The 17,381-nt window shown below is 41.7% G+C and overlaps 1 protein-coding gene across 1 annotated transcript in view; it reads left to right on the plus strand.

Moving 5' to 3' along the window:
- Window positions 1-17,381, plus strand: part of ANKAR (ankyrin and armadillo repeat containing) — a 57,252-nt gene that overhangs the window by 25,725 nt on the left and 14,146 nt on the right. Inside the window, exons 10-15 of the mRNA XM_028707832.2 lie at window positions 8,550-8,794; window positions 11,118-11,286; window positions 12,425-12,666; window positions 12,913-13,066; window positions 13,624-13,785; window positions 16,466-16,572. Coding sequence (XP_028563665.2) covers window positions 8,550-8,794; window positions 11,118-11,286; window positions 12,425-12,666; window positions 12,913-13,066; window positions 13,624-13,785; window positions 16,466-16,572 — 1,079 coding nt within the window. The remainder of the gene's footprint in view (window positions 1-8,549; window positions 8,795-11,117; window positions 11,287-12,424; window positions 12,667-12,912; window positions 13,067-13,623; window positions 13,786-16,465; window positions 16,573-17,381) is intronic.

The following is a 17,381-nucleotide window of genomic DNA, read 5'->3' on the forward strand; positions in this document are numbered from 1 at the left end:
TATACATTTCACTGATTTTACAATCATTTTGACATTTCAAAACTTGACTTCCTTCCCCCACATTCTGCCGTTCCTTAAATTTTGTTTTTAATATCTTCTGCATATCCAAATTAACTTAATTTGCTCATTTACTCATCTTCTTTAAATATATACTCTTACAAAACTGCAGGTTATTACAATAATCCTGCCAATGTTTTCATCTGTTTATAATTTACCTAGTTCCCACTAAAAATCAAAGGACTTGAAGACTTCCGGGGCGGCACGAACGGCAATGGCGGTCCTCTTTACTCTGTAAAGGGGAAGCTCCGCAAAAACGGGTCGTCCACTACGGAGAAGCGGAGACCCACTCTGAAAAACCACAGGCAGCAATAGCCTGTGGCTGTGGGACTCGGCTGGCACCATCAGCGCCCCCAGAAATGCCGAAGGAACCCCGTAAGGGGCTCCGGAGCATGGAAGGGCTGGCGCAGTGCTGAGCGTCGATCGCTCTTTTTGCGGAGTGAAGCCGCAAAGCTGCTGTCGGTGAGCGCTGACCCTCTTCCTGGGAACAATCGGCTTTAAAAAATTGGATCCCGTGAGTAGGGGGAACTTTGTTAATTTGGGACTAAAGTTAACTTAAGATTTGGCTGCTGCGGGAGACGCAACCAGGAAGTCCGTCTCCCGGCACTGTTTAAAGATTCTAAGCAAAGACTTTAATAGTTTCTAATACCTTTGAAGTCGAGAGTATTAAAAGGAAACAACCCGTGCATCAATTGAATGGACTTCGTATTACCATCTGTGGATTTTACACTTATATTTCTGAATACTCCTCTGTTTTACCTCTTCCTTTTGGGATTTACAAATATTTTTTAAGAAACCCAGGCAGTCGGGCTGCCTGACTACTAGAGCTGTCAGACTGTTGGACTTTGTATCATTGGATTGTTACATTGGAATGCTACTGAACTGATACTTTGAAACTGGCACTACTGAGAGACATTGTAAGTACTTTAAGCCAACTCTGCAAAAGATAAAAAATCTAGAGGATCTTTGGGACTTTGGGCTGTCTTATGAACGTTACTAGCATTTAAGGGACTTGGAGAAATTTGAAAAACTTGGCACAAGTAACAACTTTGCTTTTCCCTTAAAGATACAATCAAACTCCCTCTAGAGGAGCTTGGGAAATTACACTTACTGGGGACTGTGTTTTTTTTCTTTGTTTATCTGTGGACTTGTGGATTCCCATGGGAATTGCAATCTGACTGACCTTGACGCATAGACAGAAGTGTGATGAGTGGAACTGGGAGAACAAGATCAGCCAAAGCTAAATCACAACAAACTACCCTAATCTCACAGTTGCGCAGATCATCTGTTCCTATTGTCTCTGCGACACAAGAGGAAGAATTAGAGCTAACCAGGCCGGAGGGAATGGCTTCAGGAGGAGACTCTCCCTCAGTATTGGAAAAAATCTTTGAAAAATTGGAAGGCCTGAGTAAACAAGTGACTGAGCAATCATCTAAAATTGACCAAAACACGGCCAGTGTTAACAATTTGACTCAACAAGTGGCATTAAATGCACAATCAATTGGGAAACTACTGGAGGCCACTACAGAAAATTGTAAGATTGCCGAGGAGGCAAAACAGAAAGCAGAGGCAGTGCAAGAGGAAGTAAAACCTATGCGCAAACAGATTGGCGAACACCAGGCATACCTGTCTATGCTAGAATTAAAGAGTAAGGAAAACAACTTGAGACTGAGATCAGTTCCAGAATTCGAAAAAGGAGATTTAATTGGATATTTGACAAAAGAACTTACTGAATTTTGGTCTTTGGAAGAAGATAAAGACTTTAAAATTGTAAGTGCATTCAGACTTGGGAAAGGAGGGAGGAAAGGCAAGTTTAGAGACTGCCTGATCTCTCTCAGAACAAAGGAAGAGAGAGACAAGATACTGAGTGCACATTTTCTAAAGACACTTGAAATTCAGGATTTGAAGGTGGAAATTTACAAGGATATACCAAAATACTTACTGGATCTCAGATCTAGCTAAGGAGATTTGGCGAAACTACTGAGAAGCAACGGAATTGCATTCAGGTGGGAGTTTCCCCAGGGACTGTCCTTTACTTTTAGGGGAAAGAAAGTTAAAATCAAGACAGTGGACGACAAGGAAAAATTTTTGAGCAACTACGGAGAAGACCTTTAGAAAGGGATTGGAGAACTTGGAGCCTTAGGACCTGAACCATCAAGTTTGATACCTACACCTCAGGGTATTGACGAATTGGAAGTGATACCACCGCAGTTGAAAGAATAAACAGCCCAACATGTCTCTGCAACTTTTAAGCTGGAATATTCACGGTTTTAATTCCCCAGAGAAAAGAAGGAAGATCTTTCATTTATTAAAAAAGGAACAATTGGACATTGTATGTTTACAGGAAACACATGTGATTAGGCTTCACAGGAAAGTGCTAATTAATAAGAGACTAGGCCAAGAATTTATTTCATCTGACAGAGTGAAGAAGAGAGGAGTTGTGATCTATGCAAAAGAGGGCCTGTCACCTAAATTTCTATTTAAAGATGAGCAAGGAAGAATTTTGGCAATTGAAATTCAAACACAAGGGCAAAAATTTTTTATTTTGGGCATCTATGCACCAAATGAGGGGAAATCGGAATTCTACAAGAAGCTGCATGATATAATGTTGGACTATATGGACTATAACAACATCATTATGATGGGCGATATGAATGGGGTGGTATCTACGAACATGGACAAAGCACAAAGTCAAAGTATAACAAAAGAAGGCAGACTACCAAAGACTTTTTTTGAATTAACTGACAATATGGACTTAATCGACATCTGGAGAACAAAGAACCCCTTAGGAAGAGAGGGGACATTCTTCTCTGAAGCCAAAATGACTTGGACAAGAATCGACCAAATAGGGATAACTAGAGGTCTGGCACCAAAGATCAGAAAGGTGGAAATCTGCCCAAAAACCTGCTCCGACCATAATGCAGTAAAGATGGAAATGAGACTAACTTCAACTGGTTCCTATAGATGGAAGATGAATGATACCTTACTAAGAGACCAGGAGATAGTTAAGAAGGCCCAAAAGAATTTGTGTGATTATTTCGAAATAAATTTGAAAACTACAGTTGAAAAAAGAGTAATCTGGGATGCAAGTAAGGCGGTCATGAGGGGGTTTCTGATACAACAGAATGCGGTAAAGAAAAGAGCCCGGAATGAGAAAAAAGATAAGATTTTGGAAAAAATAAAAGAAGGAGAGAAAAAACTAAGATCGAAACCAAAGTCACAGGAGATTCTGAGAGAAATTAAACTTTTTCAAGCACAATACTCAAAATTGATAAACCAGGAAGTTGAGTGGAAAATTAAACAAATGAGACAAAGGACTTTTGAATCGGCAAACAAATGTGGAAAACTGCTAGCATGGCAGTTGAAAAAAAGACAGAAGTTGAACACAGTCACTAACTTAGAGATTGAAGGGAGAAACATCCAGAACCCTGTGGAGATCCAAAAGTGCTTCCAGAGATATTTTAAACAACTCTATACCCAAGGGCCACAAAAAGAGACTGAGATAGACCAATTTTTAAGAAATAATGGACTACCAAAATTATCTCAAGAAAATAAGATATTATTGAATAACAAGATAACAGAACAAGAGATTGAAGGGGCCATTCAGAACATGCAACTGGGCAAATCTCCAGGGCCGGACGGGCTAACCTCCAAGTACTACAAGACTCTGAAAGACCAGCTGATACAACCACTGAAGGAGGTCTGCAATGAGATTATGGAGGGGGGAAAGGCACCGGAGTCGTGGAAAGAAGCTTTCATCACACTTATACCTAAATCTGAAACTGAAAAGACACAACTTAAGAACTACCGTCCCATCTCCCTTTTAAATGTGGATTACAAAATTTTTGCAGATATTTTAGCTAACAGGCTAAAAAAAGTGTTAAATGAAGTGATTCATAAAGATCAGGCAGGCTTTCTTCCAGGCAGACATTTGCCTAACAACACAAGGAACATTATTGATATTTTGGAACTATTACAAATGAACACTAATACAAAAGCAGTATTGATTTTTATTGATGCGGAGAAGGCCTTTGACAATATTTCTTGGAATTTTATGAAGAAAAATCTTAAAGGGATGGGAGTGGGACGGGGGGTTGAAAATGGTATAGATGCAATCTATTCAGAACAAAAGGCAAAATTGATAGTTAATAATGTGGTGACAGAAGAGTTCAAAATTGAGAAAGGAACACGACAGGGTTGCCCTATCTCTCCATTGTTATTTATTTCGGTCCTGGAGGTGCTCATGAACATGATCAGAAGGGACCGGTTGATTGAAGGAATTCAGGTCGGAGCCAAACAATATAAACTAAAGGCATTTGCAGATGACCTGGTTTTGACATTGCAGGAGCCAGAATCTAGTACGAAAAGAGTTTTAGAACTGATTCAAGAATTTGGTCGGGTGGCGGGGTTTAAACTAAATAAACAAAAAACTAAGATTTTGGGGGGGAAACTTGACAAATGTGGAAAAAGAAAGGTTTCAGAATGAGACAGAGTTAAATGTGGTTAAAAAGGTGAAATATTTAGGGGTGAATATGACGGCTAAAAATTTGAATCTATTTAAAGATAACTATGAAAAAGAGACCTGGGAGATGAGCTGGTGGAAGAGGACTGGAAGAAATTTAAAGAATATTTGCAAAAGCATTGTAAATTGTATGAATGTTAGAATGATGCGGGATATGAAGATAATATGGTATTAGTGATATAGTTGAAAGGTATATGTAAAAATGGTTAATAGAACAAAGGTGAAGCCAGAACAATATTATGTCAAACTTAAACAAAAGGAAATAATGGGATATAATTGGAGACATAATACCGGAAACGTATAGTTTGAAATAGGATGTGAAAGAAGATGAGGTATTGCTGAATAAGATTTTGTAAAAAGGAACGCAGAAAAGGGAGATGTGAGGGAGTCCGGAAAGAGGGCTATGAGAACAACATATGAGAAATTGGTTTTTTCTTATTAATGTCGGCTTAGGTAATTTTTTCCTACTGCTATTGATGGGTTTTTTTTCTTACTGAGTTTTTCTTTTTGATTTTGAGTGGTGTTTTTCTTTTTTTTTCTTTTTCTTCTTTCTTTATTCTGTATGGTGAAGTTTGTTTTTATTTGTGAAAATTTAATAAATATCTTAAAAAAAAAAAAAGAAGCTATGACAAACTTGCCGCATTTCTTTCGGTGATATACCTAAGCTGTGTTGACTTATTTTTAAACTGTTATTTATGCAGCACCATCCGCTGCAAATCCCACAAGGGTGTACTCCAGGAAAGTTCTCTGCTTCTTTGCTCCTGGGAGTAGATCGGCTTTAAATAAAGTGAACTGTTGGAGGCAGCTCTTAACATGTTGGAAGCATCTTCTTCAAATACATTTTTAAATGAAATTGTGAAAGACTGAATGTCCTCGCTGAAAGAAACCACTGGGGGCAGGATTCAGCAGAATTAACAGTAGATTATAATGCCCCAGTTCATAACTGTATGGGGGCTGCAGTATCCTCACTTTTTTGTAGATACCAGCCACATTCAGATGTAACAGTAAACCATAGTTTAGTTCTACTCTATAGTTTTCTCCTCCTCTGGCACAGCCTCCCCTAAAACCTTGCTGCTGGGAGGAGATTGGCTTGATGGATTTAAAATGGCAGGACAATGAAATGAAAAAGATGTTCAAAACAACTTCTATTCAAAAAACAAAACAGAAGCTTTTCTTTTGGGAATTATAGGGACAGAACTACCTAAGTTGTATAGAAATTTATTTACATATGCTACTACAGCAGCAAGAATGTTACTTGCCCAAAAGTGGAAAGAAGCAAAAGTCCCAGTAAAGGAAGAATGGATACAAAAACTTATGGAATATGCAGGAATGGCGAAACTTACCGGAAGAATAAGAAATCAAGATAACAAACTTTTTTATAAAAGACTGGAAATGGTTTATTGAATATTTACAGATAAATTGCAAACAGATAAAAACATTAGCAGGATTATTGTAATAACCTGCAGTTTCACAAGAGCATATATTTACAGTAGATAATTAAATGAGCAAGTTAAATGAATTTAGATATGCAGAAGATATTTTTAAAAAAACTTTTTTAAGGAACCGCAGAAAGTAGGGGAAGGAAGTCAATTTTTAAAATGTTAAATTGATTGTAAAATTAATGAAATGTATAAACTTGAAAAGTATAAATAAAACCTTTAAAATATATAAATAAAATGGCATCTTTAAAATGATATTTTAATATTTAAGTTTCAGTATTTTTTTAGTTTTGCTATAAATTGCCTCAAGCACCCTGTAGGAAGACAAGTCATGCCTTATGCAAATAAATAAACTCACCATCTTAAATAATATTGTGAGCTCATTTACAAAAATCAGGATACCTGAAGTAGTTGGTTTATGCGTGTTAGTAAAACCAGCTATGCTTGTTGGCACAGGCAGGAAATCCCAATACACCTTGCTTTCTAAGCTTCCTTCTCAAACCCATGAATTCTGCACTAATCTCTGCACTCTCTCAGCATAAGGCCATGCTATAGCTTCTGTGATCCTTCAGCCATTGATCCAGAGATAAATGAGGAACAAGGCAACCCCATCCCAAGCGACCCCACCCTCCAAAAAGTGCAATGCCAACCACATACCCAATCCTATGAGTGCAGTGAACTCCACGTCACCCTCCAAGCTTGGGAGGGAGATGGTGGGAACCAGGCCTCTTGTACTTGTGAATGACCCCCATGTGTGAGAGAGAGACAGATAGATAGATAGATAGATAGAGAGAGAGAGAGAGAGAGAGAGAGAGAGAGAGAGAGAGATAGATAGATAGATAGATAGATAGATAGATAGATAGATAGATAGATAGATAGATAGATACTGTAAATAATAATAATAATAATAATAATAATAATAATAATAATAATAATAATAATAATAATAATAATAATTTATTATTTATACCCCGCCCATCTGGCTGAGTTTCCCCAGCCACTCTGGCGACTTCCAATCAAGTGTTAAAAAAATACAGCATTAAATATTAAAAACTTCCCTAAACAGGGCTGCCTTCAGATGTCTTTTAAAAAGAAGATAGCTGCTTATTTCCTTCACATCTGAAGGAATGGCGTTCCACAGGGCGGGCGCCACTACCAAGAAGGCCCTCTGTCTGGTTCCCTGTAACCTCACTTCTTGCAATGAGGGAACCGCCAGAAGGCCTTCGGTGCTAGATCTCAGTGTCCGGGCTGAATGATGGGGGTGGAGACGCTCCTTCAGGACCGAGGCCGTTTAGGGCTTTAAAGGTCAGCACCAACACTTTGAATTCTGCTTGGAAACGTACTGGGAGCCAATGCAGATCTCTCAGGACTGGTGTTATGTTGTCCCAGCGGCCACTCCCAGTCACCAGTCTAGCTGCCGCATCCTGGATTAATTGCAGTTTCTGGGTCACCTTCAAAGGTAGCCCCACATAGAGCGCATTGCAGTAGTTTAAGCGGGAGATAACTAGAGCATGCACCACTCTGGCAAGACAGTCCGCAGGCAGGTAGGGTCTCAGCCTGCGTACCATATGGAGCTGGTAGATGATAGATAGATAGATAGATAGATAGATAGATAGATAGATAGATAGATTTAAATTTTCTGTTTTACCATTTAGAATATTCATTTAAATAACCTTAAAATGTCAATGACTTCCCTTCTTCTCTTTCCATGGTTCGTTTTGTATATTATAAATCCCTGCATAAACTAAACCATTCAGTATTCCATTGTTACATCTATCAAAACTCGTTTACACTGTTGAATTTATCTTAATGCTGCCAACGTTTTCAAGTGTGCACAATTTTCCTCCATATATTCAATAAACATTTTCCAATCTTCTTTAAATGTATGTTCTTCTTGTTCTCTTATTCTATGAGTTAGGTCCGCAAGCTACGCATATTCTATCAGTTTAAGTTGCCATTCTTCTTAAGTTGGGACCTCACTCGTTTTCCATTTTTGGGCTAACGAAACATGGGCCGCAGTAGTGGCATACATAAACAAACTTTTCTGACACATGGGAATTTCTATCTGAATTATCCCCAACAAAAAGGACTCTGCGTGTTTGTTTGTTTGTTTTTGGAAAAGTTATTTTAAACATTTTTTTTTCAATTCATTGTGGATTATTTCCCAATACTCTTTAACCCTTTTACAAGTCCACCACATGTGAAAGAATGTGAGGGGTCCCCACATGATTTAAAGCCCTCTTTTGTATTTTCCATTGAGCAGGAAACCTCCATGGGTTTGAGAGCGAGAAGGATGGTGAGGTTAGGGGTGTAAGGAGCATAATGCTCTCAATCCTACCCTGTCTTGCTCACGTGTAGGGTTACATGCACAAGTAGGGCTTTTGTGATCTTTCATACATCCCTCCCCTGCCAACACATACAGATTCTTCTATTCTCTTCTAAACAAGTCAGGAACTTTCAAGTGATTCATAGGATGTTGTGTTTGTGAAAGAAAACTGTAACTGACCCTTCGTTTGCGCTCTGCACCGCAGGTACCATACCCTCGTTAATCAACTTGTTAAAAAGTGGCATCATCTACCTGGAGTGCATCACTGTGGGAGTTCTGAGTAACATCTCAATCCACGAGTCCATCGCCAAAGCTTTTGTAGAAGCAGGAGGCATCACAGTGTTAATTAAGCTACTGTCAACTCATGAACCTGAATTGCTTTCCCGTTGTGCTGTCCTTTTATATGATATTGCCCAGTTGGATAACAATCAGGTTATAATTGCTGAACAGGTAAGCCTAACCCTAAAAAAAAAACACCACCTTAGCATTGTCTTTCATTCCCTCCTTTTTAAAATGTACTATAATAATAATAATAATAATAATAATAATAATAATAATAATAATAAAGTGTTTGCTTTTACTTCAGGTATGTTCAATTTGTAAAAGTATCCTTAGAGACTCCCCTTTCTTCCTTTGAATCATAGAACTGTAGACCCGTAAGGGACCCTGAGGATCATCTAGGTACATTGAAACTAATCTTAATTGTGCTTAAGGTTCCTAATAGTAATGTCAGGAGTCCAGGTTCCCAACTTGATAAGACAGTAATCGTAGGTAATTAAAAAGGAGGATTTGTTGCAAAAACAAACAGATACCTTCGGAAAGGTCTGAGAAAGCCTCTGGCATCATTACTCAAGATGACCCTTCTGAATATTTCTTCCGGCGTTGACAGAAGATATTGAACTTACGACCCTTAAGTCTCTTGTGTTGCTTCCTATCTAGCAGCCCTCCCATTCGCCGACTCTTCAGACTTCAGTGGATCAGCTCCAACCTCTTCCTGTTCTGTGAGGCTGACTCTGAGTCTTTTCGCGCCTATTTGTACTTCCTGCGAGCTTTGGCTGTGTTCCAGCCTGCTCTCAGCTACTGCCTTATCAGCCTGCTCATCAAAGTCAGGAAGAGCTGGTCTGCAGCTGCCGGCTCTCCCCTGCCTGACTAACATCTAAGCCCCTCTGTTCCTGGCTGCTTTCTGCAGTTGGCTGCAAACCTTTGCTTGCAGCTGGCTCATTCCTGACAAGTAACTAGAGTTCTCCTCAGTGGTGGAAGCTGTTCCGAGATTCTGCCATGAGCCACCACCATGCTCCCTGGCCCCTAACTTACTGTGGGTGGCACTCTAAGCACTGGGTTGTCAGCTTCTTCCTCCTTAGTCTCAGTGTTTCCTTTGTAGAATTCAGTAGGGGGAATGGGGTCAAAACCAGAATTAGTTGGCTCTGCCTGTTTCTGGCTCTGGCTCTGGCTCTGGCTCCACCTTTTGCTGTATTCCCTGCCTTCTGCCCTGTTGTTTAGTGGTTTAGTTGTGTCCGGCTCTTCGTGACCCCATGGACCAGAGCACGCCAGGCACTTCTGTCTTCCACTGCCTCCCGCAGTTTGGTCAAACTCATGCTGGTAGCTTCGAGAACACTATCCAACCACCTCATCCTCTGTCGTCCCCTTCTCCTTGTGCCCTCCATCTTTCCCAACATCAGGGTCTTTTCCAGGGAGTCTTCTCTTCTCATGAGGTGGCCAAAGTATTGGAGCCTCAGCTTCAGGATCTGTCCTTCCAGTGAGCACTCGGGGCTGATTTCCTCCAGAATGGATAGGTTTGATCTTCTTGCAGTCCATGGGACTCTCAAGAGTCTCCTCCAGCACCATAATTCAAAAGCATCAATACTTCGGCAATCAGCCTTCTTTATGGTCCAGCTCTCACTTCCCTACATCACTACTGGGAAAACCATAGCTTTTACTATACGGACCTTTGTTGGCAAGGTGATGTCTCTACTTTTTAAGATGCTGTCTAGGTTTGTCATTGCTTTTCTCCCAAGAAGCAGGCGTCTTTTAATTTCATGGCTGCTGTCACCATCTGCAGTGATCATGGAGCCCAAGAAAGTAAAATCTCTCACTGCCTCCATTTCTTCTCCTTCTATTTGCCAGGAGGTGATGGGACCAGTGGCCATGATCTTCATTTTTTTGATGTTGAGCTTCAGACCATATTTTGCGCTCTCCTCTTTCACCCTCAATAAAAGGTTCTTTAATTCCTCCTCACTTTCTGCCTTCAAGGTTGTGTCATCTGCATATCTGAGGTTGTTGATATTTCTTCCGGCAATCTTAATTCCGGCTAGGGATTCATCCAGCCCAGCCTTTCGCATGATGAATTCTGCATATAAGTTAAATAAGCAGGGAGACAATATACAGCCTTGTCGTACTCCTTTCCCAGTTTTGAACCAATCAGTTGTTCCATATCCAGTTCTAACTGTAGCTTCTTGTCCCACATAGAGATTTTCCTTCTGCCCTACCAGCCCCTATAAACACCAGTCTCCTCTGTTCCTAAACCCAGGATTAGGAACCCACGTCAAGCCAAGAGATTCAGATCCCAGGTTAAGAGAAGTACTGGTTAGCCTTAAGAGGGTGTGAAGATGTATTTACTAATTGTGGCTAGATAAAGATGGAACATTCTCAAAGTTGGCTTCTGATGAACAGAGAACAAGAGTCGTGTCTGCACTATCGACAGTTTGATATATGTGACTGAATGGATCTCGCTGCTTTCTTCAACACTATTTTTCTTTCTTTCTTTTTCCTGCAGGGTGGAATTCCTGCGCTTGTCAATCTGTTGCAGTACAACATAGAAGACCTGCTTGTGAACGTAATAAATTGCATTCGAGTAATGTGCATTAACAACCATGAGAACCAGTTGAAAGTGAAAGATGCCAGGGGCATTGAGCCACTTGTCAACTTCTTGCAGTCAGATTCAGGTAGAGCAAAGGAACAAAATGCAGAATCACAAGGACTGCTATCCATACACAGGGGAGTGGGCACAGTGCACGTTCTCCTGGACCCCCTTTTTGGAGGAGGGCAACAGACCATCTAAGCTGCAAGGAGTGGCTACTGGGGGTGCAGCAGGGGCAGATTTAGGGCAGTCCAATTGGTGCAGTCACACCAGGCGTTCAGTTGAGAAGGGTGCCTTCTCAAAGCCTGCTAAATGCTTGCCTGGCTTTGGGAAGGAGGTGTGAGGGCTCTGGCAGAGTCCTAGAATCCTCCTGTGAGCCAGCGTGGTGTAGTGGTTAAGAGCGGTGGACTCGTAATCTGGTGAACCGGGTTCGCTTCCCCGCTCCTCCACATGCAGCTGCTGGGTGACCTTGAGCTAGTCACATTTCTCTGAAGACTCTCAGCCTCACTCACCTCACAGAGTGTTTGTTGTGGGGGAGGAAGGGAAAGGAGATGGTTAGCCGCTTTGAGATTCCTTAAGGGGAGTGAAAGGTGGGGTATCAAGTCCAAACACCTCCTCCTCCTCCTCTTCTTCTTCCTGCCTCCTTCCCAAAGCTGGACAAGTACTTACTGGACTTTAGGAAGGTGGGAGGAGGGCCCTAGGACCATGCCATAACCTCGTGCCTCTTTTCTAAAGCCCAGCTTAAGCCGGTGAATGGCCTTGCATAGGGCGGCATATTACCAAGGTCTGCCCCTGAGCACAGAGATAGAACTTCTAGAGATGCTGCTTCTTAGGGGAGGGGGCAAATCAAGGAGGGGTGAGGCCCAAGTAGCAAGTTTGGGTTACACATGGACATGGATTATGGATTTACTGGCTCGGTTGAGAGCCTATGTTGCAGGGATAAGGAACCTGTGAGCTTCCATATGCTGTCAGACTACAACTCCCATCATCCCTTACCATTGGCCTATCTGGTTGGGACCGATGAGAACTCTCCCATCCCTGCAGTATTGCTTAACAAACATTGTCTTAGGTAAAAGAATACTAGACGTTTATTACTACATCAAATCTCTGATCTGCAAATGAAAAGTAAAATAATAACAGCGAAAACAGTAACAGGGCTGTTATTTGCTGTGGTCTTACATGTGGCTGGCTCTTACTGCTTCGTTATCTTTTTCTGCATAAAGATGTGCTGCTGGCCGTGGCTTCGGCAGCGATTGCAGAACTTGCTCGAGGGAATTTTAGAATGCAGAACGCCATTGCTGATGCGCAAGTCATTACCCCTCTAGTTGAACTTCTCAGAGGAAGGAAAATCAGCGTCCAAGTGAAAGGAGCAATGGCGATCGAGGCACTCGCTGAAAGGAACACTAACATCCAGATGAGATTTCTATCCAAGTCTGTGACCAAATTCCTTTTGAAGCTCCTGAAGGCAAGTATTTTCCCATCTTTTCTCTGGGATTTGTAGAGCAGCTGAGGAGGCTGGTATCTGACCTCACCGGATAACTTTGTAGCTTGGTCCTTCTGAGTTCAGTGGAGCTTATTGACGATGAAGCCTGCTTGGGATTACATCCTCTCAGACGTTAACGCTTCGAAATATAACCAGGAACATTTTTTTTTTATTATTATTATTATTATTATTATTATTATTATTATTATTATTTTGCCCAATCTGCAGGCTTTTCACCTGAAAGTTAAAGAACAAGGTGCTGCCACACTTTGGGCCCTGGCAGGGCAAACCTTGAAGCAGCAGAAATACATGGCAGAACAGATTGGATACAACCTTATTATCGATATGCTGCTGTCACCCTCTGATAAAATGCAGTGTGTTGGTAAGTCAACTGTCAGGTGGCTGTTGTGGTTGCTCGAGAGTAACCAGGCAGGACTCCAACCTGTGTTTTACAGGCTTTATTTTGGTGCAAACTATTTACAGTGAAGAGCCCCAAAGTTCATGTCTGGCTCAGTCGCTAGCAGAATCCGGGAGAGGTCTTTTTTTGGACCTCCCCCAACATAAGAGTTTCGTTACCCCCAACCGTTTCCCCCCTTCTCTGCGCCTCAAACTACTGCGCAGGATGGGCGATGGCAAGGGCGTGTTTCCCTCCTGACCAGCTTGCCCAGAAGCGGTGTTAAGGCTCCCACCAGCATCCTCTGGTCCTTGCACCTCATCCTCACTGGAGGTGGGTCTTTCCTCCTCCTCCTCCCCGGAATAGGAACTGCTTCGCAAGATTTTCAGAGGCTCCCTGTAACACAACTGCCCTTCTATTTCTCGCCTCTGAGCCGATGGCAGTTCCCTGACATGACATCAACCTTTTCCGTTACATTTCTGAAAGAAAAACTGGGCATGGGGCTGAAGGTTGCTAACTGTGTGTTGCTGTGGTTGTTTTGGAAGGAGGTGAAGCCGTCATAGCTCTTAGCAAGGAGAGCGAAATTCACCAGAACCAGATCTGCGAAGGGAATGGAATTTCCCCTTTGGTTCGGCTGCTGAGGAGTGGAAGGATAGCAGAGGGCACACTGCTCAGTGTCATCAGAGCCTTGGGGACCATTTGTATTGGTTTGTAGTTCCTTTTCTGTTGTACTTAGGTTATGTTATAAGAAAAAACCTCTCCCTTTCCCTTATGGGGTATTCCAGAGCCTGTATAGAGTCCTTGTAGGTTCCCTATCAGTAGGAGCAAACAACAGAGGCAAACCAGAGCATATCTGAGAAGCAAAGTGGCTAGTAAGCCTGATCTTTATTGAAGGAAAAATAAACTGTTGTGATAGGGTCCCCACTCACCACATACAGGAGGGAGGAGAACCCTGAACAATGGTGTGCAAGCCCTTATATAGACTTTTGAAATTGCCCACCCGGTAGCCCAAGACTGCCTCCAAAAACACCATGCATACATCACAGAAAGGAGGTGGTCTACAGCAGAAATAACAGAAGGAGATGGTCTATAGCAGAAATCCTTTCTGCCAGGATACCTGATCATGGTCACTGATTGCATTACCTGGGCAGTCTGGCCATTCTTTTGTGATGGTTAATAATTTAGTTTCTGACTCCAGGTCACAGGCTCACCCTATTCATACACAACTACATCCTTAAGACACGATTTGCAAGCAAAACGACAATTGGAAAGCTTTCTCCATTTGCCTCCCTTACTGCAGAGGAATATTTGAGGTCATTGGGAGAGTCAAAATGGCTTCAGGAATGCTCTCCCACTATTTCAGATACATGGTTCATATATTTAGATATGTGTGGATTTATGAATATTTATTCTATATTTGAGACCTTAAAATTCTCATAACAATCCCCCATTTGGGGCTTACTAGCTGCTTTGCTTCTCAAATATATTCTGGTTGGCCTCTGTTGTTTCCTCCTACTGATAGGGAACTCACTTAAGGACTCTGCGCGGGCTCTGGAATACCCCATAAGGGAAAGGGAGCAGTTTTTTTTATTATAACAGTTAACAATAATTAAGCAGTTTAGAATAATGCAAGAACTTTGGAAGTTGGGTTGTATACAACTAAGTTCTTCTCAGACTACACCCACTGAAATTTAATGGGCCTACGCTAGTCATGTTAATGAACTTCAGTGGATCTACTCTAAGTAGGACTGTCATCGGATATAACCCCTAATACATTTTTAGTGATATAAGTAGTCTTTTCCATTAACAAAAGGCGCGTATGGTATTTGACCAGGGCCTTGATAAATCTCCTGGTTTTGCCAGTCTGTAATTGCAAGAAGAGTTTGTCAAGTAGGGATGGGGGAGAAATGTGATTCAGTTGACATTAGAAGACAAACCTGCCCAATTCTCAATTTTTCGCAACAGTAGGTGAACGCGAACACAGACAGCCTTCTAAAGTCACACTTCTCTGAATTTTGCAATGCAGTTCTCCAGCGAGGTGATGGGTACAAAAATGCATTTTTACTAGTCTGCATAAAAATGCATATGTTTGTGAAAACAGCATGCAAAAATAATAGGGACAAGTGGGTGGCAAAAAATGTGCATATTAGGCAAAGTTGCATTAAAATGTGTATATTGGCCGAAGAAATTCACACTAGATTGCTGATGAATTTTCATGAGGACTCTTTTTTTCCCCTAATCACAAGCAGATGTGGAAATGTGGTGAACTGAATTTAAGATGGGGAAAACTGGAAATGGAGACAAACCAAAACTGACTTCCTATTGTTAACTACCTAGAAGGCCTAGTCGGCCAACCCATGGCTGGTGACCTGCATTTGGCTTGTGCCCCAAATTTTTATAAGGACAATGTTGGTGAGCAGGCATAGAGCCTCTTTCTACTGCATGACTATGCAGATGTGTGAGCTTTATGAAACATGGACCGTTGTCACTCTCTAACCTAGTTGCTATCTATGGGCCAATACACACAAACAGCCAGCAAGAGGCTACCTTGAATTGTTTTCGTTGGCTTAATTCAGGCTTAATTGACACTGAATCACCAACTTAGAGGAGGAAGTTTCCTTCCATGTCTCTTTTTGGTCCTTTTGGTCTTTTTGGTTCAGGGCAAAAATAGAATTATCTGCGAACACACACCTCACATCTGGACCTAAACTCTATAAAGCCCACATTTTATTTTTATCTTATTTCATTGTTATTTTTCATTAATGTAAAATCAAAAATGCAAACAAACAAGTCAGAGTTATAGCCTCCATACTGTTTGCCCATTTTGCATTTTCCAAATATGTAGGGAGCAGATAATGTAGAAAAATAAAAGCAGCAAAACACACAATGAAAGCCAAATTTTGCTATTTTTTGGAGGAAGAGAGGGCTCGTTCACACTTCACTTGTCCTGAAAGCACGGGTTTGGGCGGTTTTCTGCTTTCCCCAGGAAAACCTGCTCTTTACCGTTAAATCAGAGCAAACAGCAATTCCTGGAAAACCTGATTGACATTTGTTCTGATTCAGCGGTAAAGAGCAGGTTTTCCCAAGTGAAAGTGGCTGGACATGGAGAAGTAGGGATGATCCCAGGGTTTCATATGTCTGAATTCGACATAAGAAATGAAATCCCACCAAACGGCACAGAAATTTTCCAGGTCTTCCACATTCTGTGATAATGCTCCCTAGACTTGAGGTAGCCATTTGGAACACGTTCTTGTCTAAAGAGTTAAGAACACAGAATAGTTACAAATATGAGGTTTGCTTGTACTGACATTACATTTTCTGATTATCTTTTCAATTTTTCCTGTGCTCCTTATGTGGGGCTCTCTGCCTGACTTGTTGGACCTTCAGGTGAAGCCAACATAAACAACCCAATCAGTCAAGACAACGTAGTAGATGAAGGAGCCTTGCCAATATTGGTCCACTTACTGAAACATCATAGTTCCCTTCACATAAAGGTGGGTTTTAAGTGGTAGCCTTATTCAGTATAGAGATGACCTCCTCCAAAGCATTTCTTGAGTAGGTTTAAGTGCTGGCATCTGTCTTTCTCGGAGGACAGTGGAAAAGTGTGCCATCGGCGGAGAAGTCAAACCGTTGGAGAATTACAGCGCCTGCTGTGGCTGTAGAAACGTGTTTTGTTGCAGCTGGAGAAGATGAAGGCGTCTGATTGTGCTGCTGCAGATGAACTATGGTGTTTCTTCTCTCTGTGCTCCCCCGGTAGTCATTTTTCCTCTGGTTACTGCTGGAGATATGTGACCTGTCTATCTCCAGGCACTTTGGTCATCTGCAAGGAATTCCCAGATGGTGGGGTTAATGTTGCCAGCTTTCGTGTCACATTTGAAACATCTTTGTAACACAGAGTTGGTCTGCCAACAGGCCTGGTACCTGAAGCCAGCTCTCCATAAAGCACATCCTTGGGGATAGAACACTTTTTGACAGTGCTATTTTTCTAGAAAAAGAGGTGCCAGAACTCACCATAAACTCTCTTATAATGACAATGGTGCCCATCTGAGAAGTGCCAGAACTGAGTTCCATTGAGTTCCAGCAGGGGGGGCGGGGAAAGCCCTGATTCTTGAGTAGGTTTAAGTAGTCCTTTCAGTTCAGCACATAATATAAGCTAATACATCTTTGCGCGGTGCTAAAGGGCTGCAACTCAGTCATGACAGAGCTGGTGCTTTGCATGCAAACGCTCCCCGTGTGGTTTGGAAGCACCCTTACCTGAAACCCTGGTGAGATGCTGCCAGTCCGTGTTGGCAATGAGGATCTA

The sequence above is a fragment of the Podarcis muralis genome, chromosome 1, assembly GCF_964188315.1.
Source record: "Podarcis muralis chromosome 1, rPodMur119.hap1.1, whole genome shotgun sequence".
Classification (NCBI taxonomy): domain Eukaryota; kingdom Metazoa; phylum Chordata; class Lepidosauria; order Squamata; family Lacertidae; genus Podarcis; species Podarcis muralis.